Genomic DNA, 27,516 nt, shown 5'->3' with positions numbered 1-27,516 from the left:
CGCGCGCGCACGTCACAGACACACACATATACACACACATTCCCGCGACTGTGCTCACTGCCCCACTGAGTTCAATGTTACGGTGACCATCGTTGCTGCCTCTACACCGCTATGGAGCGGTTCCTCATATTTATTGTAAGTACACACTTAAAATATCTACTTTATTACACGGATTACTACAAAAGCTTTCTATATTATGTTCAGTTGGAAAACTGTCACTGCGGTCCTGTACGCCGGCTTGCTTCTCAAATGGGGAGCGCGGGTTCGAACTCCGGTACTGGACTTGCTCCAATGAGTTATTAATTTATCTTAAATGCAGTTTACACTAACACAGTTGGCTCGACCATTATAGACGGCGATACGGCTCACAACCTATCATGTTGGTCTAACAGAAAGCTCGGTGTGAGTACTTAGTTCATCTTGCGATGGTTGTATCTTTGACTACGCCAATTCGGATATGGTTTATCGATGAAAAATAAGTTCAGACAGCAAACGTCGCGTTTCGCTCATAATTTATTTGAACGCTTCGGATTATAATTATAATCCTGGCTCGGGAGCTACCCAACTGAATTCGACTAATGGATGTCACGCGGTTTCCAGGATGTATGCCCGGTTATTAGCAATAGCATGAGATCGATTATCACACAAAATAATCAATAATAATCGATATAATGATTTAAATGTATGCATAAATATTTTGTAGTAGCTGCTGGTGTGCCAAATAAGTAAATAAATCACCCTTATTAAAACCAACGAGAAGTATAAATTTCGCTTTTAATAATTCATTAGAAATTGTGGCTTTAATCCTGATAGCACTGCTCACGCCGGTAGGGATTAGACCGTGAGATGTTTCCATCTCTTTATAAAGGTAGGTAATTGCTATGGACGTTTTCATCAAATCTAATCTAAAGCATAATGATCACAAGTAAAGTTTATGAAGATAGCGTTCGTTCCGCCTGCGCGCGCGCAACGCGACCTACTTGTGTATAGTACACTACGGCACGCACTACATAGCAAATCACAATGTTATCTCAAAATATGGACATTTTCAGTTGTAATATACAAAACGCTCGGTGAGGTGTGGATACTTAGTTCATCATGCGATGGATGTACCTCTGACTACCCCAATTGGGATATAGTTGTGAGCTTGTTGCGTTATATACAAAATGACAAGCTTTTTTTGTAAGTATACCAACGCTATCTAAGTCCGTAATATATGTTATACCTAAGTGCAACATGGAAATAACTACCTAAGCGCTAAGAAGACTACTACCTGGATTTATGGACTTTCAAACTTTCAAATCGCTTTTTCTCGAAACTATGTTCATACGTACACACACTTAAGCCAGTAATCCCTAATGGGGTGAGCAGAGCCACAGTTAATACAGTCCTGAGAGGAAACTTCACCACAAGTGACTGTCGACTGCCTACTTTTTACTGCTATTATAAAAAAACTAATTCCGAAATCGATTTTTTTTATATATTTTTCATTGTTGGAGAAAATTGCTTTGAGCGATAAGTCCGGTAAATGCCATGTACCTACTACATCTTTTAAGTTTAATGTTCTTTAAATGCCCGCAGTGGAGCAGTGTGGTGGAGTATGCTCCATACCCCCTCCGGTTGATTGAGGGGAGGCCTGTGCCCAGCAGTGGGACGTATATAGGCTGTTTATGTTATGTTATGTATGTTCTTTAAATGCAGTAAAAAGTATATTTTGTATTTACGATGTACAGAATTTCCGAACTCTTATTTTTGTATTAAGTACTGTCTAACTTAGGGAATACTACAAGTTTCATCAAAATCGGCTTAGTAGTTTGAAAGTTATGATAAAAAAAAATATGGAACAATAACAATAGGCTACTTGACTATCTAGTCAAATGAGAAAACGGAAATTCACGAAATGAATTCTTTTTACGAAATGTCAAAACGGAAGTTTTCTTATGGAAATACTGTTCTGTGACGTCATCAATACAAGTAGTCAAACGTCGTACTCATTGTTACTCAATTAGTAATTAAAATTCGAAAATAAGATGAAAAGTTAAATGAGATTGATTTTTGATCATCTTAGAAAAAATAAATTAACATTATTTTATTCTATTCTATTCTAGACTGCGTTCTATTTCTGGTTTAGCATTTTATAATTTAACTTTGACACAGTCAAATACCCAATTAACTCGTTGATGTCTTTTGTATGAAGGAAGCCATATCAGCATTAGTAGGCAACATGAAGTCGTTAGATGTCATTTAATAGTATATTATAATCATTATATTTATGACATTATTTAACTAAGAAAATATAGCAAGTTTCATCAAAATCGCTTTAGTAGTTTTTCATAAATTAAGACGTAGTGTTGAAATTATTAGTAAGTAATCTTGCGTTTCGAGTACAGAGGCCGAGAGATTATAATATAAAAGTAAAAATAGAGCGTAAATTAACAAAAAAAAATTAAATGGAAAACGGTCAAGGGTGTGTCGGACATTAAAAGGATTTATTCCAGTAGTATACCTATTTTTACTTTTTCATTTTCATTTTTTCATAACCCGTAGTTTTTTTTTCTTGAAGCGATAAGATAACTTCAGATTTTACTGGCGAGAATGAAATAAGCACGAATGACGAGTTGTTCCGATAATAGGGGTAGGCAGAGTCAAAAGTCGTCAAGAAATACCTCGCCAGTGTATGATCTGTACCTATTCGAACTCGTTCAAGATCCGGAGGACACGGTCTCGAATCCCGGTGGGGGCATATCACAAAAAACACTTTGTGATCCCTAGTTTGGTTAGGACATTACAGACTGATCACCCAATGTCCGGAAGTAAGATGATCCGTGCTTCGGAAGGCACGTTAAGCCGTTGGTCTCGGTTACTACTTACTGATGTAAGTATGTAGTCGTTACATGACTCATGTCAAGGGCCTTTGGCGGTTCAATAATAGCCCTGACACCAGGGTTAATGAGGCTGGTATTCCACCTCACAACCCACACGATAAGAAGAAGTGGAATGCAGCTCATAATCATAACAGCAGGTAAACATCGAATTTATTTGGTAGTTCTGAAGCTTTTCCCGTGGACCGATCATACAGATACTTGCATCTTGATGTTATTATAAATAAAAATGTGTATGAGTAATTTGATAGTCATGACAATCCGTACGAACGAAGTCGCGGGCGGTTAGCTAGCTAGTATATTATAGATTGTGATATAGATAACGGTAGAAAGCAGAAAGCGAATGTAATATAATTCGGAAGGCGGGTGACATTAGACGCGAAGGAGGGCACTGCAGCGTGTGCCGCGCGGGGGGCCGCGGGGGGCCGCGGGGGGCGGGGGAGGTACCGTTGCGGCCCGTTACCGGCGCGCGCGCGGCACCGGTACCGCGCGATATATATAGCCGTTGATCTAGGTCATGGACGCGTCAAGTTCACGCGAGACCCTTTGACCTGCTTAGCTAACATGGCCCCACTGACAGACAGATCAAATCTAAAATACTATTTACATACACATATAAACACTCTCCAGAGATAAAGAAGACGGTCTGAGAGTACAAATCGCGATCAGATCCAGGATAATTTAAACAAAGGCTCGGTCAAAAGTACGGTCACGAGCACTTTGAAACCATGTCGAATTAATGTTTTTGACAAATTAAACCGTAACTCTCATCAAATGTCAAACATGATAGTGCGACAGGGTTCTAAAGTGGGTACATGATATTGCTCATGACTACTCTAAACCGGCGAGCATGCATGAAGACTGTGTGTGTCAGGATCGTAGTAAGTGAAATTCCGTGGTCTCTGCCTACCCCAACGGGAAATAGGCGTGATCTTGTCAAAAAAAAATCAAAAAATGTTTTCTTTTCTTACATGTTTTTTTCTTAAACTAGTTACTGGAGCCTTTTATATTATGCCTGTACCAGGAGACCCCGCTCAACTATAACAGTAGTAAATACTCGTAGGTAAGAAAGTTTTGTTACCTTTAAGTATTACAAATAATTAAAGAATGTTTGTATAAATATGTGTGTGTGTATATGTGTAATGTATGTATGTATAGTATAAACTGATTATGAATAAATAACCAAAAATGGTTTATTGAAATGGGAACGACATACCTAACTGTTTCCTGTCCGCCCCGCACGGCGCGTGGCGTCACGATTCACCAAATACATAACTGATCACCTCATACCTGCATGTTTTAATACATTAGACGCTGAGAACGGAATCCTTTACGTTCACAGAACAAATAAGGCCGATTTTTCTTTATTTTTGTTTGTTTGTGTGTGTTTTGTTGTGTGACTTCTATTATACATATGTGTTGGAGAGCGGGAAGCGAATAGAAAACACAGAATTATTTCAGTTGCTCATTAGAGTATTTTTACTTCTTTTTGACTAGTTAGTAGACTATTTCAGTTATTGTTTGTCTTCCCCGGCATATTGTAAAAACGGACAAAGGAATTGCGTCCTTTTTAACATTTGACGTTGAGATGATCACCTGAAACCAAACTGTTCATTGCCTATAACAACGACCTCCGTGGTTCAGTGGTCAGCGTTGTGCTCACGATCCGGAGGGCCTGGGTTCGATTCACGATGGGGAGATATCACAAAAATTACTTTGTGGTCCCTAGTTTGGTTAGGACATTATAAGCTGATCACCTGATTGTCCGAAAGTAAGATGATTCCGTGCTTCGGAAGGCACGTTAAGACGTCGGTCTCGGTTACAACTTACTGATGTAAGTTAGTAGTCGTTACATGAGCCATATCAGGGGCCTTTGGCGGCTCAATAATAACCCTGACACCAGGGTTGATGAGGTTGGTAACTCACCTCACAACCCACACGATAGAAGAAGATTCGAATAAATCTGTATTAATAGCGTCAGACGACGCTCTGGGCGGAGGATCGCTCTCTACTTTACGTGGCACCCTTAGGCCTGTTGTCTTAAATTTTGTACCGGGTGAGAGCCCTCAGCGCTCCCCATTTGTCCGGCCAAGTAGTTAATTCCGTAAGCGGCTAATCTGTAATAACTGACGTCAAAAATGTCTGCATGTTGAAATAGAAATAGAAATGTTTTATTGCGACCATGTGTTCGTACAAATTGTGGTGTTATAAAAATACAGAAGTAAGTATTACAGTATCAACATGGACCCGGTAAGGGCACTGCAACTGGTAGAGAGGACAACATACTTAATTATTAGTTAGCGATACAACTTGTATTTTTTATACTTACTATATTTTAACAATATTATTGCACTTATATTTTAAGTATTGTTTTATATGTATATTATGATTAAATTTATAAAATATTATTAAAATTTATTAATTTTAGTTTATTATTTATATATTCATTGACTGTGTAATAGCTTTTAGTGATAAGTAGTAGCTTTAATTACCTACATGTAGGTCTGCTCACCCCATTAGGGCTTACAGTCGTAAGTTTATGTATGTATGTTAACCGGTTTAAATACAGATCAAGTGAGGAATGTTATAAATAAACAAGGCAATAAATTTCCGTTGCAACCGGGGCGGTGTGGTGCGGTATGTAGGAAGTGGGTCGGCCGGCGTCGCCCTGCGCCGCGGAATACTAACCAGAGCCTCCAGCGCTACCCATTTGTCCGACCAAGTAGTTAACGCCATTCGCGGCAAATACACAATAAGTCACGTTCTGTAAACCATCTTGAGTTTGATCGCGGTATGTCAACCGTATGTAATCCTATACGTATTACTCAATAAGATAACATTTTATGCTGGTACAGTCATGAGCAATATAATGTACCCACTTTAGGACTCTGTCGCACTAACACATTTGACATTTAGTGAGACTTACAGTTCAATTTGTCGAAAAAGTTAATGTGACATGGTACCAAAGTGTATACATATTAATGCTCGAGACCGTACATAGTATGTAGACATATTAAAAATTACAAAACATGACATAAACTTACAACTATATCCCAATTGGTGTACTCACAGGTACTTCCATCGCCAGATGAACTAAGTACCCACACTTCACTGAGCTTTATGTTCGACCACCGTAGATTACAAATTAAGCTAGGTACCTAATGTGGTTGTACGTTATAGATAGGTATCTATCTACCTAACTTGATTATTTATCTTCTGACCCGAATAGGGCAACTCAATGTAGGTTTCAAAACAAATCATTTGTTTATCAACTCAAGATTATAGATATTTTTTTTTGATAGAGTCGTGTTAGGTACCTATTTCCTATTTTTAACAAGCTACGGCCGAGGTGAGGCGCTAAGCGGCGCCAGCGACTCCTCATCTCCTCAACGGCCCGGTTAGAACGTTACAGAATGCGGGTCAGATCGATGATAATTACATGAGTAGGAGCCGGGGTCAGTGGCCGGCCGTGGGTGAAGGTCACGTGACGTCATCACGGCGGCGTGTGACGTCACCACGCGCCCGCTGCGCCAACTTTCTCCTCCGTATAAGGAGCGCGCCCAACATCCCATGCATACCGCTTTTATGATCAACATACCTACGAGTACATTGATTAACCCACGCCGGCGAATTAGCGTAGGTAATGACATGGATAGATCTGTATATAAATTAGAAGGTAACATACGTAATATTGCATCGCGCTTGTATCCCTAAAGGGGTAGGCAGAGGTGTTTAGTATACACACCTACTGTTCGCCTATAATGTGTAATTAGGTGGCAAGCCTATTGCCATTAACCGCACACTAATACTGGAAACCCCGTGATATCTATTATCTATGATCCAAACAAACATGATCTTAGAATACAATACGTATACAAAAACTCACGCCTATTTCCCACTGGTGTAAGCAGAGACTATGGAATTCCATTTGCTTCGATCCTGCTTCACACTTCTCTTGCTTCCTCCACATTCAACAATCCAAATAACAAATACAATACATAAATTTATGTAAAAAGAAAAAATGGACACGACCCACGCCCTTAATCCCTAATGGGGTGACCAGACCCACAGAAGACAAACTCGCTCACGCTCATCTTCATTTGGAACTGTCGCTGGCGGTAGTAATCATTTTTTGCCGCACCAAATGTTTTCACCACTTTCGCATTTGTCACAAAAACTGACAACAAAAAGCTTTTACAACACTTTCACTGTGAAGTGTTATTTTGTTACTGTACTGTACTGGCAGCAAATAATAACAAGGAACACGTTCAAACTGACAGAGGGAGTGTCCTCTGTGTCCTTTCTAACATAATGGATCAAAAGCATTGTACATACTTGTCGGTGACGGGCTGATAACCAACATAGGCCCCGGGGGGATGGATCCATAACGTTATTTTTCAATCCAAAATTTTTTGTCAGTTTATGCAGGGGTGGGGGGATCTGCGAGACATTCATCATTTCCATTTGATTGTGTGGTTGTACCTTCCCGAACATTCTGTCTGTCTGTGTCTCTGTGTGTGTGAGTTTTGTACAGTTACAACCAAGCAGAGCGCAACTTACGAGTACGTGGTAATCGCTCTTTGAACATCTTAGAATACGGGTGTTAAGCACATACGTACATAGACTCACGCCCGTAATCCCTAATGGGGTGGACAGAGCTACAAGTAATCACAGACAGCCTCTTATTCTTCTATCGTGTGGGTTGTGAGGTGGATTACCAACCCCATCAACCCATTTAACGACTACTTACTTACATCAGTAAGTGGTAACCGGGACCAACAGCTTAACGTGTCTTCCAAAACACGGATAATCTTACTTTCGGACAATCAGGTGATCAGCCTGTAATGTCCTAACCAAACTAGGGATCACAAAGTGATTTTTGTGTATGTCCCCACCGGGATTTGAACCTGGGACCTCCGGATCGTGAGCCCAACGCTCAAACCACTGGACCACGTAGGCCGCAGACAGCTTGCAGCCATTGTTGATACGAAGTCCTAATATGAGTAATAATGAACCTTACGGTGACAAGAAAGACGTATTGGAGACACGTTCAGAGATTGGCCATGCTTTCTCGCTTCAAAGGGCCAGCGTTGGAAAGTGAACAATTTAGCAAGGTAACCATCTGTGGAGGACTCCACTTGTCTACGCACTGAGACGGACTGGAACTAAACTACTACAAATACATACACAATCTCACGTCTGACCTTCTTACCAATAGACATTTGTCATGAGTAGTACCGCTGCCCAGCGGTACTATTATATAGAGTATGTACAGTCATGAGCAATATAATGTACCCACTTTAGGACTCTGTCGCACTAACATATTTGACATTTAGTGAGACTCACAGTTCGATTTGTCAAAAAAGTTAATGTGACATGGTACCAAAGTGTACACATATTAATGCTCGTGACCGTACCCAGCTCTCTCGCAAAATAGTTACGCCGGATCATACATGTAAACTCATGCCCGTAATCCGTTAGAGGGTGGCCAGAGTCATAGGTAATTAGAAGACCACTTGCAGCCACTTTCAAACGCAGCCAAGATGGTTATGATGAACCACCGTCATGTAAGAAAAGACGCAATCCGTCTGTCGGTTTTAACGACATGCCCGGGAAAGTAAGGAGTTGAACGCGTGCTATGATTTTTTATTTACTCCTTATGTTTGGAGCCAACAATTCATTTGAGTTACATACTGAGCCTCAGCCCCATTTGTCCGGCCATGTACTGAATGCCATCCGAGGCAGTTCTACAATAAGTCAATAACGGATTAGCTCCCGACTACATTCCTAATTGGGATTGTCAGATGTGCATCGACCGCAAGATGAACTGAGTACCCACACTTCACCGAGCTTTCTAGCTTTCTCGAGTCAATAGTTAATCTAATAAAATCAGAAGAAATAAAAATGTAACAATTTTTTTACGTAAAGACTAAGCTCAGTAATATATTCCTGATTGGGGTAGTCAGAGGTACATCCATCGGAAGATGCACTAAGTAGATGACCATGTTTCACCGAGCTTTCTGTTAGACCAACGTGATAGGTGGTGAGACGCGCTCTGTAATAGACGAGCCAACTGTGTTAGTGGAAACAGCACTTAAGGTCTTCTTCTGTGCGAGTTGATGGCTATGAACACAAAAAAAAAGAAAAAAAAAATTGCTGACCAATTATTGGCCACGCTTACGGCATTGTCAGTGGCTTCGTGAAGGTAATTTTATAAGACAAGTCCGGTACCGGGGTTATAAGAAAACGGGGATAAATCACGTCAAAAATAGGTTTTATTGATTTTGTCAATGGAACTGCTACACTGACAATAAATAGGTTGTTACCGTTACTAGTATAATATCTGTAGACGCAAGTTCCGGCCAAGTAGTTAATGCCATCTGCGGCAAATCTACAATAAGTCACGTCAAAAAAAAAAAAAAAAAAAGTAGACGCAAGTGTTAACAATGATAACCAGGTGGAACCATCGCATGCGACGATAATGAGATTGTTTATTATGATTTACACTGACGTAGGAGGCTGTTGCCCTGATCTGGTGACGACTGATGTTTATACAGGGTGTTAGTGGCACCGTAACGACAACTTTGGGGGATTCAGACCTTGATTGTGAGTTGATGTCAAGTGGAATTTTCCCATAACTTGTTGGATGGAAATAGAATATGTACTGATGTATATGAGCTCCGACACAGTTTATTCAATTTTTAAATCGCACACATCGTACAAGTTGTACGCCATTCCAGGAAAAAGTAACGACTATTCTAGAATACTGTCATAGACAAAAAAATATCATAAAACTCTTCATCAAAATGTTTAAGTAAGTTTTTAATAAATCAAAGTTCCACATTGCGCCTTAAGCTGCATAGATCCCTAAAATAAAAATAATTAAAAATCTAAATTTTATAAAATACCTATTTTATGAAATGTTGGTAGTACCGCATGCAAAATGTAAATATGGGCAACAACGTAGTATAACATACCAACACGCCTGCACCCCCGCAGGGGATGCCGAGGAGTGGATGTGTGTATACCTAAACTACTGTACACCGCTTCCTATCCCTGAGGGGAAAATATGTAGTCCATATTTCAGGTCATATTTCGATCTGCCGGAACATAAAGGACAAACTTCCTTAATGCTGCGCATAGAAGCAGTGGCGCCTGCGCCGGCTGCCGGCGGTGGCGGCACACTGCCCCACATACCGCGCCGCGCACAATCATGAGAACTTCCACTCTCGCTCCTATTCACACTCATTATAGTTATTCTCCACATAACACGCCACACTCGCTCCAAGTGCCTCTTGTTCCGCTGTCGTATTAAAAAAAACATTCTTAAACAAAGCAATTGCGAACGCAATTTGTAAATGGATTACTTTTCCCATCATCGGATTAAAAGAAAAGATTGGCAGTAAGCCAATCATCTTCTCTACTAAACAAGTGAAGTTAAATAGGTGAAAATCTACACAATTTGCACCCGTCCAATCCTAATCTGCTGCCACAGAAACGCTGTTTGAATCATCTGATAAAGATATAAAGGCCTGAGATGATGATGAATCCTAATCTACAATCTGCAGGGGTCGTCTTCGCTCAGATTCCCTCTTAACTCGTACTCCACAACCACAAGCTACGCGGTTACTTCGAAGTCAGGTCGAGGCAATAGGAAATCTAATAAAATCAGAAGAAATAAAAATGTTTAATTTTTTTTACATAACAACTAAGCTCACGACTATATCCCTGACTGGGGTAGTCAGAGGTACATCCATCGGAAGATGCACTAAGTAGATGCCCATGCTTCACCGAGCTTTCTGTTAGACCATCGTGATAGGTGGTGATCCGTCTGTTGTGGTCGAGCCAACTGTGATCATGTTTTTTGAAGGTATATTTTATTTTCGGCTTTGTGGTGAACCAATACGATAAACGGTAGTCAAAGAAAAGTGTTAACATTGTCTAATGAAAAAGAAAATAATGAAGTCACCCAAAAACTAGCCACGATTCATTTTTGCGGAGACTGCGCAGCCAAATATTAACAGACTGAAGACAGTTTTGTTTCGAAAAAAAGATACTTAATACAAAGAAATGAGTTCTTAACTGAAAGTTAAATGGCTAAAAAGAAAGTAATAGTAAAAAAGGTATAGTGATTAAGGTCATAGAACACAAAGTGTCCCAAATTAGTGAGTGCATCGTACGGCTCGGCTCCCAGGTGTGTCATCATGTGTGGGGAAACAATAAGACATTATCATCACAGTCAGTTTGCTCCCCCCCCCCCATAAACCTCCCCCTACTCCCCCTATACAATCTTGGTACCTGCTGACAGACGTTTTATTGTAAAATTTGGTTGAAAACAAAATATGTTAGAGGACTTCTCTGATAGATCAAACAAATTCATGATAGCCCTAATCAGAGAACATGTAACTTCCTTTTGTCACGGATTTGTATCCCGGCTCGAGCTGTAAACCACCTGAATTCGACTTTGTTTGAATTATTGATAGATCATGGAATTATAACAGTATAACAAAACGTATCATTTACTGATTGCAGGCGATGACATCATCATTACTGGCGGGCGTGTTGCCCGAGGTCGCGCCGGGGGCCTCGCTGACCCCCGCGCCTACCCCGGCCGGGGGGCCAGCCACGGGGGCCGCAGGGGACTCGGCCGACTCCGCCGACGAGCCGCCTGAGGGATACTACGCGTTCGTCGAGTCACCTAACGCCACTCCGCCCAGGTAAGAATATCAAATCCAACCTAAACCATCGAATAAAGAACGGTTACTCTACGCCCCGCACCCATTCGTAGCTAGATTTACCTCACCCCCTCTGCGTCTTACTTTAGTTTGAAATGGCCGTGAGCCGCGTGAGAGGAGCTCGGTGGCGCAGCGGTAAACGCACTCGGTCTGCGATTGTTGAAGTTAAGCAACTTTCGCAAAGGCCGGTCATAGGATGGGTGGCCATACAAAAAAAAAGTTTTCATCTCGAGCTCCTCCGTACTTCGGAAGGCACGTTAAGCCGTTGGTCCCGGCTGCATTAGCAGTCGTTAATAACCATAAATCCGCACTGTGCCCGCGTGATGGTTTAAGGCCCGATCTCCCTATCCATCCATAGGGAAGGCCCGTGCCCCAGCAGTGGGGACGTTAATGGGCTGATGATGATGATGATGATGGCCGTGAGCCGCTAAGGAGTAAGGGAAACGTGCTCTCGCTATTATTAATTACTAATCCTGCGTTAGCCGGCACATGGTACGAATGAGATGTTTGTATGTAGTGTCCGGAGTGTTCCTAAACATTAACACAAGTCTGACAACTCACGTTTGTAGTCTCTGTCAGGGCAGGCAGACTCCTAAGATGAACCCGTAACTAGTACTACAGATGTAACAAAGTCGGTTTCGAATAGCTCCATACAAAAGACATCAACGCGCTCTCGCAACCTTACTGTGACAATATTTTTGAAACGAATCCTTGGTTAATAAATGATTCAGCTAGATCTTGCTTGTTTGTTTTTTCACAATGTTTTGTATTTTGTATGATGGACCATTATAATATGGTGTCGGTGAGCTGATGAACTTGTCATCGTACTTACATAAAAAATAAACTATTTTAGATCGAATATCAGAGGCTGAGGGTAGTTTTAGCAATGAATTGTGGATCTACTCACCCCGTCAGGGTTACCCGAAACAAGTATAAGTGCAAAAAATAATTTATTTCATCATTTGCCTAGCAATAGGTACCCCGTTAGAAACGGGGTACGCTTACCTAACCTGAAGATTTGACAGGTCCGGTTTTTTACAGAAGGGACAAACTAAACTATTTATTTATTTAAGTACACTGCAACTGTACAAATGTACTATATCCTCTGCCGAAGGTTGTCTGGACGAGATCGCTTATCTAGCGATAAGGCCGCCTTTGCCCACTTTGAATAAGTGTATCCTGTAAATGTCTTGTAAATTTGTGTGCATTAAAGTGTTTTATTATTATTAAATTATGTCCATCTTTGGACTTCGTATCAACAGTGGCTGCAAGTTGTCTTTGATTACTTGTGGCTCTGCCCACCCCATTAGGGATTACGGGCGTGAGTTTATGTATGTATGCAAATTATGTCACGTTGCAGGGTGCGGCCGCCGCCATACCGGCAGGTGCCGACGGAGTGCGCGGAGGCGGGCGCGGCGCGGGCGCACGTGACGGCACACAACCTGTGCGGCGACCTCAACCGCGGGGTCATCCCGCGCAACCCCATGCGGCAGAACCCCACTGGAGAGCCCTACCCCTTGTAAGAACACCCCTTTACTCTCTTTTTCAATATAGAATCGAGTAGCTATAAAGTCGAGATTCCACCTCGAACGTGTTATTACTAAAGCAGAAGAAACGAATAGAAACTCCTCATAATAAGGTTACGGAAGTTCTTTAACCTTTCAGCATATCCGGTCCGCCGGAGGTCCGTGTTGCGGTATGTCCTGCACAGACCAATTAGTACCCCCTGGGTGTTACTTTGGTCTCAAATGACTTAAGCCACTAAGGGGTAAGGGGAGAGCGCGCGGAATGTGTGCTAGGCGGCGCACGGTCACATTGAGATGTGTGTGTCTTTCTGTTCTGCTGTCATTCTAATATAAATATATTAAACCTATGAAAAGCACCCTGTATGTTATACTGTTGTTATTTGTTCGTATATTCTGTTTGTGTGCAATGAAACATGTTTGATTGTCTGGCCCGCTGCAGCGAGCTGATCCGCAACCAGACGCTGCGGTTCCTGTCCCGCGCGCTGCCCGTGCTGCGCGCGGACGACACGCTGCCGCGCGTGCAGCACGTGCCCGCCGCGCCCCCGCCGCCCTCGCCTCCGCGCGGGGCGCACGCGCAGTACGCGCACGAGCTGGACGCGCAGGCATACCTGCACGATAACCGGTCAGTCACATGCTTTTTGGATATTTTTATTTGTTAATAATGTTTAATATTAATATAAGTACTTAATCTAGGTTGGCTGTATGACTATAAGATCCTTGCGTTAAAAAACTAAAAAACAACTTTTCCGAAGGCGCGAAAAAAATATTACGCGACGAGTTTTCTTGCGTATTTTTTTCCAAGTGAAACTGATTTTACGTATAATTTCGAACAAAATTTATATTTCTACAATAATATTTTAAGTACCTAATCGCATTGATTGTTTATATGCGATTAATAATAAGTAACTTCTTGTGTAGTCGACAGTTTCTGTTTGTGAAAAGTTTTTGTGAGGAAAAGCAAACAGTTTTGTCCTGTAATACTGTTTAAACAGTTTAGATAGTTATATCTTGTATGTGAATGTTCTTGTTGTATGAGAGATAAATAGATAATTGTTGTACGGTAATAATAGCGACCTAAAACAAATTGATTGAAGAAAATTGGTATCTCTTTCTGTCATCAAATTGTGTTTAGTGTTGTCTGGATAATTTATTTGTAATAAAACGTAATTATATCAACATAATATTCATTTTCGTTGTCGTATGTGTCACATCGTCTAGGCTGGAGGAGCGCAGTCGTCGGTCCCTGGAGGCTGCCAGCGAGCTGCGCGCCGAGCACCGCGCCGCCGGGGGCGGAGGCGGGGCGGAGCCCGACGCCACGGCGCCCGCGTCCCGGGACTCCCGCAAGTTCTGCGACGGCGGCGGAGTGTGAGTACATGCCGACATTCTTCTGTATACAAGATGCAAAGCTTGACGTTCAAAACGAAAAATTAAATGGAGAGGCTCATTGTTAATAATCATGGTTTAGGTCTTTGACCCTTTTTCAAGATTTACTACCTTTTCTGCCGCTCTTTCTTTTATTTTACTTAGCAACCATGGCGGAGGTCACGGTTGCTCTATAAAGAGTAGTGATTACATTCTCCTTCGAGCCAAATTATAAATTTGTTCTGTATTTGTTGTCAAAACTTAGAAATTGACCCTAAAATATTTGCCTAACCTAAACTGCAAGGCTAAAAATGCAAGCCAGATCATTCCAAGCGAGCGGATAGAAAGCTAGTTTTACAATGTGTTACCTAGATAAGTTGGTTACCTAAATCAAACAAATGAACTCGCACCGCCAAGAATTGGATTGTACTTACAATTGGCAGTCACTGTTGGTACCAACATTACCATTGTAAATGTTGGAGAAGTCTTTTGTAAATGATGATGATGAGAGCAACACGGACCTGCTTTGAGGTATATAGAACGTAAGTATTTATGGAAAGGAATTCAAAATCCAAATCACAATTATACAATTTATTTGTAAATAACATTTCTTAAATTCTTAACGATTGGACAAAAATTTACTCAAGTTTAGAAAAAGTACCATAAGTTAACCTAATGCCACGATGAACAGCAAACAAGTCTCGATTTACTGATCTAGGCAAGTAACTGTAACTGAGCTAACATATTGTGCGTATGATTATAAAACTTTCATTTTAGTTGAGGTCTGCACGCAAGCTTATTTAGCTCGTGGTAATAACAATTCAAAGGTAAATTCAACAATTATAGCATTATTTTAAAGTTCTACCAATCGATAGTGAATCTATTGGTAATGGGTGACTTCACTGGTCATCTCCAGCTGTCACTGGTCACCCCCAGTCACCCCGTGTCACCAGCCAGCCGGCCGCAGGTCAGTGGCCGTCGGCGGGCGCGGCCCCCTGCGCCCGCAGGTCCCGCAGCACCAGCTCGAAGGCGTCATGCCGCGCGCCGTCCACCACCACCACTGACGGGTCCTTCTCCATCTGTCGAACAAAACCACATCACACACATGAGATCAAATAAAAATGTTCCAATTGAAAGGGAAGTGATTTTAAGGAGCTTAATTTCTCCCCAAAAGTGTCTGGGTCTATCCAAAACAGCTATCAAAAATTAGTAGAATTTCAAGTCAAGTTGACTTTCTGTGGTAAAATTTGTGTGTGTACATGTGTATAATGATGCGTGCGTGTGTATGTGTATAATTGTGCGTGTGTATGTGTATAATGGTGCGTGTGTATGTGTATAATGGTGCGTATGTGTGTATAATTGTGCGTGTGTATGTGTATAATTGTGCGTGTGTATGTGTATAATGGTGCGTGTGTATGTGTATAATGGTGCGTATGTGTGTATAATTGTGCGTGTGTATGTGTATAATTGTGCGTGTGTATGTGTATAATTGTGCGTGTGTATGTGTATAATGGTGCGTGTGTATGTGTATAATGGTGCGTATGTGTGTATAAATGTGCGTGTGTATGTGTATAATTGTGCGTGTGTATGTGTATAATGGTGCGTGTGTATGTGTATAATGGTGCGTATGTGTGTGTATAATCGTGCGTATGTGTGTATAATTGTGCGTGTGTATGTGTATAATTGTGCGTGTGTATGTGTATAATGGTGCGTGTGTATGTGTATAATCGTGCGTATGTGTGTATAATTGTGCGTGTGTATGTGTATAATTGTGCGCGTGTGTGTGTGTGTGTACGTACGGCGGCGCGGTACTGCAGGTGCTCGGGCCACACGCACAGCTCGAAGTACCCGGCCACGTCGGGCGGGTCGTACAGCCGCAGGGCCCGCCGCGCCGCGCACTCGCCGTACTCCAGCACGAAGTAGTACCTGCTCGGATAATCACAACGTCAAAAAACAATTTTAAGTGTATGATCTATGCTATGATAATAATCTGCCACTACGGAAAATGATGGGTTGAAGAGAAGATGCGGAGCAAAAGCTATTCATATAACATGTTCACTAACAAGACCGCTGATGCTTACTTGAGGTCGCAGAGGTCGTAGAGCGGGCGGTAGTTGAGCACCGAGAACCCCTCGAGGATGAGGCAGCGCCGCCCCGCCAGCCGCAGCCGGCCCCCGCCCCCGCCTCCACCCCCGCCCCCGCCCCCGCCCGCGCCCCCGCACTCGCCCGCCGACGCCGCGCCCGACAGGATCGCCAGCGCGTCTCTGAGGAACAATCATAATTCAATATTTAAAATAAGACGAAGTTCTACATTCTAAATTAAGAAAGTTGGACCCAGTTTGGATCGTAAGTAACTGATATCATAACTGTGGTATACAGGATTTGTACCCAGATAACGGCAATAGACTCGCCCCCTATTACATGAGACTTAAACATGATCGGCAAATGGATATATACGATGCTATGTGTTGATGATATTGAATTAAATAAAGAAAAAAAAAACATGTCAAACTTGTGCATGCGCTTCATGTCGAGCGCGGAGAGTATGTCGTAGTTGTTGTGGTCGAGGCCGGGCACCTTCACGTGCCGCGGGTGGTGGTCGGGCAGGAAGTAGTCGTCCTGGTGCAGCACGCGGGCGCCCTCGAGGGCCGCGCACAGCTTGTTGGCCAGCGTCGTCTTGCCGCCACACGTCACGCCTCCAATTAAAAAAATATACAAAAAAAAATAAAAAACACAACATAATAATTATACATTCCACTGATGAGTGCACCAACCGGAGGGAGTATGGAGCATACTCCACCACGCAGCTCCAGCACGGGTTGGTGGAGGCATAAAAAAAATACGCAATAACAAAAAATTATATCATTGTTCAACACTTGTTGAAATAAATAAAATTAAAAGATACGAAAATAAAATGTGAAATAAATAATACCTAGTTATTTGTTATTAAAAGTTTGAAAATGTGTAATCCAAAAACTAATCAAAACTATAATTTTAGTTTTAAATGTGTAAATAAAAAAAAATCAACATAAAAAAATTGTATAGTAAAAAAATAAAATTCATAATATCAAAATTCACTGTCCAAATTGTAAATACTAGGTCAGTAAAAAAACTTTTAAGTAATTCAAATTACAAAAACGGAATATTACAAACAAAAAAAAAACATACCGGAAATGCCGATGACGCACCAATCACTGCGTCGGAACATGATTGTTGTGGAATGCGTGCAGCGCACGCGGCAACTGCTGCTGTGACCGGCGGCCGGTTGCGGCGGCGTCGGCAAGTGAGGCGGCTCGGGCGGCCGCGGCGGCTTTGGACGCTGCGGTGGCTGTGGCGGCTGCGGGGACAGTGTGGTCAGCCACTCTAGGCGCAGCGCAACTGTCGCGCCGAGTGCCACATGAGAGCGCCCACGAAGCACAGACCCCACAGCGCACACGACACCAGCAACCACTGCGGCCGCGCCACCCAGTGGTAACCCGACAACTCTGAACAAAGTTGAATGAAAACGATGTATAGCTGCCATATAATGTGAATTATTTTATTACTCAATTACACACGTGGTAATCACCTTGTTCAACAAAGGGGTATGTGTTGATCCAGAAAACAAGGAGCACGAAGACAGTGGTGGTGACGGTGAGGATGAGTCGGCCGAGCGCTGCGTCGGACACGTCCATACAACGAGCTGGTCACTAGGCTGGGCTCACAGCCGATGCCTAGCTACAGAAGTACTCCCGCTCAAACTTGGAGTGTGGCTCTTCCGGGAACAAGATGGACTTCTCTTCTTCTTTCTTAACCTCAATTTTCTCCAGCAGTGGCTTGCCTTTCACTGCCCTTTCTACAATCTGCAAGTTAATTATTTACTCATGTGAATTGGCACCAGCTATGTAGGGAAGAAATATACGTGATTTTGGGTAGAGAAGGAACAGTAAGTCCAAATTTTAGACTAACAAATTGCAGACTCAGCAAATTGTGGATAGACATCGTACGGCTATTGGTCGAAGCCCTCGATGTAATTCCCACCGCACGTGACGCAGTTGCCGTGCCGCGAGGGCTGAAGCGGTTGGGGTTAAAAAGTGGCGAAATAACCTCAAGGAATTAACAGATAATCCCTTATAATATGATCATGAAAGTATGACATTTTGATGTTTTCTGTAGCAACACACTTGTTTATGGTTGCAATATCAACTTGCAAACAACACACTCTGTATACAGCTTGGTAGAACAAATGAATACTCTCATTGATATTCTTATCTTACTAAATAAGATAAATATAGACACACACAGAATGATTTTGATATAAGAAAATTCATATTGATAGTAAATTAGGTTCCTTTATAATTATCATAATATTATAAATTGTTAAGCAGAACAACTCACTTTTTGTGCTACAGTATTGTCAGGTGTGGGTGCAGACAGTGCAAGCAGTTTCCGCACCGTGTCTTCCACGTCAGACGGGACTTCTTTGCGTGCTTTGCTTTTCTTGGAAGGCTTTCTGTATGGGTGTGTGTGCTCTGTAAAGTCAACATTTAATTATTTATTTAACACACATACATACTTATATAGAACAATACAAATTAAGTAATAGACATGTGACAGACAAAAGGTACAGGTTATTTATATACAAAACATACGCAATTTTCATAAAAATCTTGTGAAGTAACTACCTATGCTACAATAATAGTGTATTCCATAAATTATTTACAATTTACCATGCAAATAACACCAGAATAATCATGTCTGATATGAAAATATAATCATTTCATTGTGAAGACAGTTTATAGTCAGCTAAGTACATTAAATATTATGATTTGATAAGATTTAATATAAAATTATTCATTACAATTACCAATTATGAGAAAACTGTTATTGTACTGATTAATCTCACGCTACCGTGTAAAATCATCAAAGAAATTAAATATATTTTCTTTGAATATTATTTATCAAATTAACAATTATTTGATAACATCAAGTTCAGGCGGTCAATGCCGTCAGAACAGATGGGATAAAGTCGACTTAAAATACGGGCGATAATACGACAACACATACCTGTTTACACTATGAAAAAGGGAAAAATAAGCAGGTTAGAATGTAGGATATAATCTTGGGTTGTTTAGGCAGATTAGGGTCGATTACTGTTGTAAAATATTATCTAAGAGTATCGGTAATCTGTCGGTGCGGAGACGCGGCACACTAGCGGTGTCTCGGCGCGACGTTGTAGATAACAAGGATTATATGATACAAAGACAGCTAGCCTATTACAATATGATTACGTGAGCACCAACCTTGACTGGTGGCGGGTCCCGCGCGCCGCTTGCCTCGCTTCCCACCGCTCTCTGCGACAAACAAACACCAGAACATAACCTCAACTAACTTTTTACTACAACATAACAATAACATGTTCTAATCATAAGGTAACAAAACGCACCTTCTTGTTCGACGAACTGGAGAGCTTGTCTTACTAGAGCTGAAGACATTGTATTCCTGTACGAGTTGAAAACATTTAATTTATCGAGAGAAATGTAAATTGTTTAGAAAATTCTAACCTCAAATTTCAAATGTCACTTATGCTGTCATTTTTTTTAATTATTTGCCCATTCGGGCAGGCAAAGGGAACTTAGCCCATACAGCCTAGTCTTTGGTGATCTTGATCTTTTTTGGAGAAGCACCCAGAAAATGTCTTCAGTCTTCACTCTTCAGGTGTCAGGTAACGTCCTTAGTTTTCAATTTTATAGCTTCATGTCTCTCTCTCTATTTAAGAGCTGCGCTCTTGTCGGTGGAGTAACCGCCATTCCTCTCTTCTTCCCGCCAAAACCTTCACCTCCCGATACGACACACATTGGGTCGAAAGTGCTATTGCAGGGACTTACGATTCAACTTTCGATTATCACATATTTGATTATGCCAATAGATAGAGCTAATCAAACACAATAAATGTTATGTTAGGTCATTTTTTCCTAAACGTTATACTTTGGTCAGAAAAAAACATTTTCTGTTTTTTTTGTATGAAACGTATCAAAGACAGTTAAATTTCTGCCAAGTCCATACCGATCCAGCTGCGAGACCTTATTTTCTGTAATCTTTGTCTAGTTGACTACTCAAATGCAAAATCAGCATCTGCCTAAAGTTGCAATTCTTTGAAAGAAATGGGTCAGAAAAGGACAAAAAATTCAACATTTCAAAATTCAGTTTTATGTTTTATTAATTTATTATAAGCTTAGTTCTATGTTAAATACTATACAGAAATACATTACAACACAAGTGACAAAGTTAAAATGAACAAAAAAATATTTTGAAGGTACCTACCCAGAACATAATAATTAATGAATAACCTTTACTTATGGTTTTTCGTTATAAAATTTCTCAAAATTAATTAACCTCTATATATCACTATTGCTCGCCATAAATTGTGACAATACATTCTTACAACTCTTATTGATTGGTTACCTACATAAGTTTTAACAAGATAATAATATAATCTTAAGAGATAAACAAAAATATACTAAGTACTTAACTTGTAAAAGACAAAAGATATTAAATACAAAAAAGTTAGCCATTATTTTAAAATGCTATTCACTTCACTATCACTAGAACTATCTTTTAAATTACTTATGTCTATAAATTCTATATCAGATTCAAGCGGATAATGCAGCAAAAGCTCTCTGGCTTCGGAAGAAAGAATCATTCCCTTTTGCTTTGTCATTCGACGTCTAAGACTCGTTATCACTGGATCAGAAGACAATAGAAGATTATGCAAAATGTCTTCATTTGTCGCTGTCCTACTCTCTTCTTCTCTTCTATCGTGTGGATTGTGAGGTGGATTAACCCCATCAACCCTGGTGTCAGGGTTGCTGTCCTACTTATTTTTCTGAAAAGGTTCTCTCTGTATTTCCGGAAGTCTTTGTTACGAGCTTCTGCTGCTTCTTCAGATAGTTTCCCTATGGGCATAGCACCAAAAATGGATAAAATCCAAAATTTTCTCAGTACTGTAAAAACACTGGTGGAATTTTATCCATGGTATTACATGCCATCGAGTTATTGATCTATGGAGCAGATATAATTAAACATTTTGGTGCTATGCCCATAGGAAAACTATCTGAAGAAGCAGCAGAAGCTCGTAACAAAGACTTCCGGAAATACAGAGAGAACCATTCCAGAAAAATAAGTAGGACAGCGACAAATGAAGACATTTTGCATAATCTTCTATTGTCTTCTGATCCAGTGATAACGAGTCTTAGACGTCGAATGACAAAGCAAAAGGGAATGATTCTTTCTTCCGAAGCCAGAGAGCTTTTGCTGCATTATCCGCTTGAATCTGATATAGAATTTATAGACATAAGTAATTTAGAAGATAGTTCTAGTGATAGTGAAGTAAATAGCATTTTAAAATAATGGCTTACTTTTTTGTATTTAATATCTTTTGTCTTTTACAAGTTAAGTACTTAGTATATTTTTGTTTATCTCTTAAGATTATATTATTATCTTGTTAAAACTTATGTAGGTAACCAATTAATAAGAGTTGTAAGAATGTATTGTCACAATTTATGGCGAGCAATAGTGATATATAGAGGTTAATTAATTTTGAGAAATTTTATAACGAAAAACCATAAGTAAAGGTTATTCATTAATTATTATGTTCTGGGTAGGTACCTTCAAAATAATTTTTTGTTCATTTTAACTTTGTCACTTGTGTTGTAATGTATTTCTGTATAGTATTTAACATAGAACTAAGCTTATAATAAATTAATAAAACATAAAACTGAATTTTGAAATGTTGAATTTTTTGTCCTTTTCTGACCCATTTCTTTCAAAGAATTGCAACTTTAGGCAGATGCTGATTTTGCATTTGAGTAGTCAACTAGACAAAGATTACAGAAAATAAGGTCTCGCAGCTGGATCGGTATGGACTTGGCAGAAATTTAACTGTCTTTGATACGTTTCATACAAAAAAAACAGAAAATGTTTTTTTCTGACCAAAGTATAAAGTTTAGGAAAAAATGACCTAACATAACATTTATTGTGTTTAATTAGCTCTATCTATTGGCATAATCAAATATGTGATAATCGAAAGTTGAATCGTAAGTCCCTGCAATAGCACTTTCGACCCAATGTGCGACACGACCTGCACCTTCTCTTTTATTTGTTTCATAAATGTTATCCTAGGTCTACCCCTTCCTCTCTTCCCTTCAATTTTTCCTTCTATAATGTTAGCTATAGCTTCATGTACCTATAATCCGATAAATAATGTCTTCAGTGATATCATTTTGCTTTTGTCATTTTTGAGTAGTAACGTCTTCAGTAGGTAATCTTCATTAATGTCTTCAGTTATATTCACAATACAACTTATACATCAAAGAATGTTAAATCAATGTCAAATCAATTCCCAAATAGCCTAACAAAAATATTTACAAAGAAAATATTCGCAAAGAACTTGTCTTTGCGCGAGTCATTTACAAGTTATTTACATATTCACAGGTCTTTTACTGTACTTGTGATAAATCTGTACAAACCCAAATACGAAGATGGATTTCTTAATAAATCCTGAAGAAGACGCGGGACTGATTCAGGATTTTCATACAAACTAATCAATTCATCCATTAGCAGAAGGCGCTGAATGCCAAAGGATGAGCAATTAAAGATGATATGAGACAAAGTTTGTTCTTCGTGTGAGTCACAAAAATCACAGTGGGCATGGTCTACCATCCTCATACGATAAAGGTGTGAATTAAGTCTAGAATGACCAAAGCGAAGACGACTAATAATGGAATATTGATGTGCACAGATGCGTTTTGTTTTCGATTCCGAACAATTTTTGACTTAACTTTTGAATGCGTTTCGTTGCATTCAAGATTTCTTCAGAGACTTTTATTTTATTTATTTAGCTAAAATTTTCATTATTCGTTCGAGCACTTGGAGCACTTTGGTCCGCCAGACGCCCGTGTTGTTAGTTTAGTCACTAAATTTTAAACACATAAACATCCTATATACGTCCCATTGCTGGGTACAGGCCTCCCTTGAATCAACCGGAGGGGGTCTGGAGCATACTCCACCACGCTGCTCCACTGCAGGTCGGTGGAGATATTTGGGCTAGAAGCCCGAAATTCTGAAACTAGCTAAAAATCATTCTTTTGGAAAGTAAATTAAGTAAAGCATCTGTATTAGGTACATTACATGGTCTCTGTGGTCCAGTGGTTTGAACGTTCGGCTTACTATCCAGAGGTCCCGGGTGCAAATACCGGTGGGGACATATCACAAAGTCACTTTATGATGCCTAGTTTGGGTAGGACATCACAGGTTGATCACCTGATTGTCCAAAAGTAGGATGATCCGTGCTTCGGAAGGCACGTTAATTCGTTGGTCCCGGTTATTACACTGACTGATGTAAGTACGTATTCGTTACATGAATCATGTCAGGGGCCTTTGGCGGGTCAATAATAACCCTGACACCAGGGTTGTTGGGGTTGGTAATCCACCTCACAACCCACACGATAGAAGAAGAAGGTATATGTCAGTATAAACTGCATGCTTCCGTTGGTTGCAGGTTCTGCATGCTGTACCGCGCCATCAACGGCGACGCCGGCGCCGCTTCCGCCGGCGTGGAGCGCCGCGAGGACCCCGGGCCGCACGCGGCGCACGCGCACGCCAGATACGAGGTGGGCGCGACATTCTACTAACTATATCCACTGCTCCTGTGATCGGCTTTAGTACACTTTAGCTTTTTTCATTCGGTACCCGAGTAACTATCGAAACGCGGGGATGCAGCCGGTTCTGCATGACAATTATATTGAGCGCTTCGACCAATAGCCGTTTGATCTCCATCTACGTAGATAGCATTCGCGTCGCTTATTGGTTCGCGCCGCGTGCGGTGCGGTTGTCATGTAGACCCGGCAGAAACAGATATGGATACAAAACCTGACATGTATTTCCGTGCATGTAGGTACTTACCTAATTCTGGGTGACGGATTAGGAAGGCACTGGAAGTAGGTAACCTAAGCGTCATTCCTTTTTTATTGTATTTGTTCATTCCATTCCGTGCCGCACGCAGGGCCCGCCCACGCCGTGCCCCGCGCGCGTGGAGTACGCCACGCCCGTGTTCGCGCGCAACTACCAGGGCGTGTGGCGGTACGTGGTGCAGATACCCTACGAAGGGTACTTCACGCAGACTGTTGAAGTCACCAGGTCAGTGTTGCTATGCGGTACTCGATTTTACTATGCTTACAGAAACAGTGTCCAAACAACACAAAACTGGAAAAACAAATGAATAACTTATTTTGACCTTTATTTTAAAAATAATTTGAATTTGGAATTTCCAACGTAGACATGCAAATATTGAACTTAAAACTAGCCAGTACTTATGGGTAAACAGCAATTTCATAGATAAAGACCTAATATGAGATACATAAATGTGTGTCCAGATGCATGCAGTCCCGCTGCCACTACCTGGAGGGCGGCTGCCTCAGCTCCCCGCGCTGGGTGTCGCTGCTGGTGGCGGAGCTGCACTACCCGCAGGTACCGTACACCCCACAACAACCACGGCACACATTATACGTGTTCTATGCGAATTTCTTATCACAATTTTTGCCAACATAACATAATCTCCCGACTATATTCCAATTGGGGTAGTCAGAGGTACATCTATCGCAAGATGAACTAAGTACCCATACTTCACTGAGCTTTCTGTTAGGTCTTCTGACCAACAGCAACGTGATAGGTGGTGTCGAACTGTGTTAATGAAAACAATTCATAATTTTGCCTGTTTTTTTCATTCTATAACAATCCGTCAGCATAATTATCGTAGTCATAACGTGCGTTATTTTGTGCGTGTACCTCCACTCAACTTTTTTGTATGCGCAGGAGTACGCGTCGTACGAGGCGGGCGCGGGGGCCGCGGGCGGGCCGGGGGCGGGGGCGGCCAGCACGGACAAGCCGCCACACTGCGACGGACACGACGACATGGGCTGCTTCCAGGTGATACAGACATACATTACACTTTACACCCCTCTATATCACATTACATTTACATCCAAAACATTTTAGACAAATGCTTTTCTCTTTCAAAATTTGTATGTGTGATGTATGAAAAGATTGTATGAAACGCGTGTCGGATGGTTACTGAGTGTATAGCTGACACCGGATAACTATAAAAAAACACACCCCAGAAGCTTCCAGTACAGTTTTTGTGTGACCCAGCTGTAATTAGTACGTAAGTGTAGTCTGATGCTTGTATGAACGTGTGTATTGTGTGGCGCAGGTGCGTCTGTACTACGACTGGTTCCTGGTGCCGGGCTCGTGCAAGTGCTGGCGGCCCGACTACTTCGCGCGCTACGTGCGGCGCCGCCACGCCAGCCCCGACCTGTAGCCGCCCGCTGCAGCACCACGCAACACCACGCACATCACAGCGCTCTGCCCTGGCAACAGCGCTCTCACGTCAGCGCCATGCTCAATAACTACTCACTTACTGCGCCAAATGCGCTAAGTTCAATAACTGCGCTCACTTACTTGCGCTAAGTTTAATAACTGCGCTCACTTGCGCTAAATGCGCCAAGTTCAATAACTGCGCTCACTTACTTGCGCCAAGTTCAATAACTGCGCTCACTTACTTGCGCTAAATGCGCCAAGTTCAATAACTGCGCTCACTTACTTGCACTAAGTTCAATAACTGCACTCACTTAAACATAAACATAAATAGCCTATATACGTCCCACTGCTGGGCACAGGCCTCCTCTCAATCAACCGGAGAGGGTATGGAGCATACTCCACCACGCTGCTCCACTGAGATTTGATAATATACAGGATAGCTTATTTAAATAAATGCTTCTAATCAAGAAACTTAAATATAAATGCCTACTGTAAACAATTTCTGATAATCAATCACGCTGTAAGCCTAGATAACCATTACTATAATAAATAGTCGTAAGTATAGAAATATTTCAAGTAAGTACACTTATAATGTAATAATACTTTACATTTCATAACCCCGTAAAATCTCATTTTCCATACGAAAGTGAGTATATAATTTGATTAAATCTTCTCCTTGTTCCTAAATATGTGCTGGTAACAATTTTATCAACTCAACACTTTTAGATTAAGTACATACTTATTTATAATAATTATTAAATATTATCCACTATCGTGGTGTGACGTAGTCGGTGCTAGGCGAAATGTAAGTTGTGACTGTAAGACTGTATCTATAGTACTTAGTTATAATTTATTCCAAGTAATTATAGTTTATTGTGGACACCAAACTATCTTTAGGAATCGACTGGACTGTTGATAATCTCATATTTATTTAATTTATTAATTTGCCATGCTGGTAAAGTTCATTTCCGGTTGAATTTACGTCACCCATAATTTCGTCAGAAATATTTTCATTGGTCATACCTTTTATTTTAATACATCTTTTCATTGTTTTTGTTTTGAATTACGTGGAAAGGTGATGTACGAATGACGTAAGTAGTTCTGAATTAATGACGGCCGGAAATTAGACCGGAAGTGACGCTTCGTTAGAATGACATGTATACTGGTGCTCATTTAATAACTATTAAGTATTTAATTATATAATACGCCGATAAAATATAAATCATAGATTTAGTACATGGACGTTCATGCGCATTTCGTAATTAATACACCCTGTAAATGCTAGCTAGTTCATAGCAGTTGAGCCACCATGATAGATACAGGGGGCTCTATTCGAGAATTCCCTCACCTTTTCAGCCATATCATTAATTTCTTGCCAGTTATAACCAGCCACGTTTGGATCATTTAAATAATACTTTTTAATTCAATTGCGTTACGTAAAGAATGAAGCCTTCTGTCACTTGCTTTACATTCCATTGTCCATGCTACATCTATGATAATTAGTCTTAAATTAGAATTATATCCGCTCAATGTGCATTTATAATTTGTAATCTAGTTGTAAGCGTCCTAGTGGTTATTGTAACTGTACGTAGCATACGTTATGCTTTATCGATGTACTTATATCAGATTCGAACAATTAAAAAGCACTTTCACGTA

The 27,516-nt window shown here is 40.9% G+C and overlaps 2 protein-coding genes across 2 annotated transcripts; one reads left to right on the top strand and one right to left on the bottom strand.

Moving 5' to 3' along the window:
• On the top strand, positions 1 to 27,516 carry LOC126377434 (uncharacterized). Its single transcript, XM_050025177.1, has 10 exons — positions 1 to 135; positions 11,415 to 11,599; positions 12,978 to 13,136; positions 13,583 to 13,765; positions 14,362 to 14,508; positions 24,044 to 24,155; positions 24,548 to 24,681; positions 24,918 to 25,059; positions 25,402 to 25,470; positions 25,754 to 27,516. The coding sequence occupies exons 1-10, from the start codon at positions 112 to 114 to the stop codon at positions 25,859 to 25,861; spliced, it is 1,263 nt and encodes a 420-aa protein (XP_049881134.1). The 5' UTR covers positions 1 to 111; the 3' UTR covers positions 25,862 to 27,516.
• Positions 17,712 to 20,074, bottom strand: LOC126377424 (uncharacterized). Its single transcript, XM_050025167.1, has 5 exons — positions 19,931 to 20,074; positions 19,788 to 19,838; positions 18,883 to 19,016; positions 18,074 to 18,347; positions 17,712 to 17,990 (listed from the first exon to the last, which is right to left on the bottom strand). Exons 1-4 carry the CDS (start codon positions 19,977 to 19,979, stop codon positions 18,219 to 18,221), a joined length of 363 nt encoding a protein of 120 aa, XP_049881124.1. The 5' UTR covers positions 19,980 to 20,074; the 3' UTR covers positions 17,712 to 17,990; positions 18,074 to 18,218.

Source organism: Pectinophora gossypiella, chromosome 23 (genome assembly GCF_024362695.1).
Source record: "Pectinophora gossypiella chromosome 23, ilPecGoss1.1, whole genome shotgun sequence".
NCBI classification, from domain to species: Eukaryota; Metazoa; Arthropoda; class Insecta; order Lepidoptera; family Gelechiidae; genus Pectinophora; species Pectinophora gossypiella.
The sequence above is the reverse complement of the archived record's forward strand: the minus strand, read 5'-3'. Positions and strand labels throughout refer to the sequence as shown.

What these genes read in the sequence shown, in the direction of transcription:
- LOC126377434 (XM_050025177.1), top strand. Translation starts at nt 112, where the DNA reads ATGGAGCGGTTCCTCATATTTATT. An exon ending in CCTAACGCCACTCCGCCCAG is followed by an intron (nt 11,600 to 12,977) that starts GTAAGAATATCA and finishes GTCACGTTGCAG; the next exon opens with GGTGCGGCCGCCGCCATACC. An exon ending in ACGACATGGGCTGCTTCCAG is followed by an intron (nt 25,471 to 25,753) that starts GTGATACAGACA and finishes TGTGTGGCGCAG; the next exon opens with GTGCGTCTGTACTACGACTG.
- LOC126377424 (XM_050025167.1), bottom strand. Translation starts at nt 19,979, where the DNA reads ATGTCTTCAGCTCTAGTAAGACAAGCTCTCCAGTTCGTCGAACAAGAA. An exon ending in CCAGTTCGTCGAACAAGAAG is followed by an intron (nt 19,839 to 19,930) that starts GTGCGTTTTGTT and finishes TGTTTGTCGCAG; the next exon opens with AGAGCGGTGGGAAGCGAGGC. An exon ending in ACAATACTGTAGCACAAAAA is followed by an intron (nt 18,348 to 18,882) that starts GTGAGTTGTTCT and finishes ATTAACTTGCAG; the next exon opens with ATTGTAGAAAGGGCAGTGAA.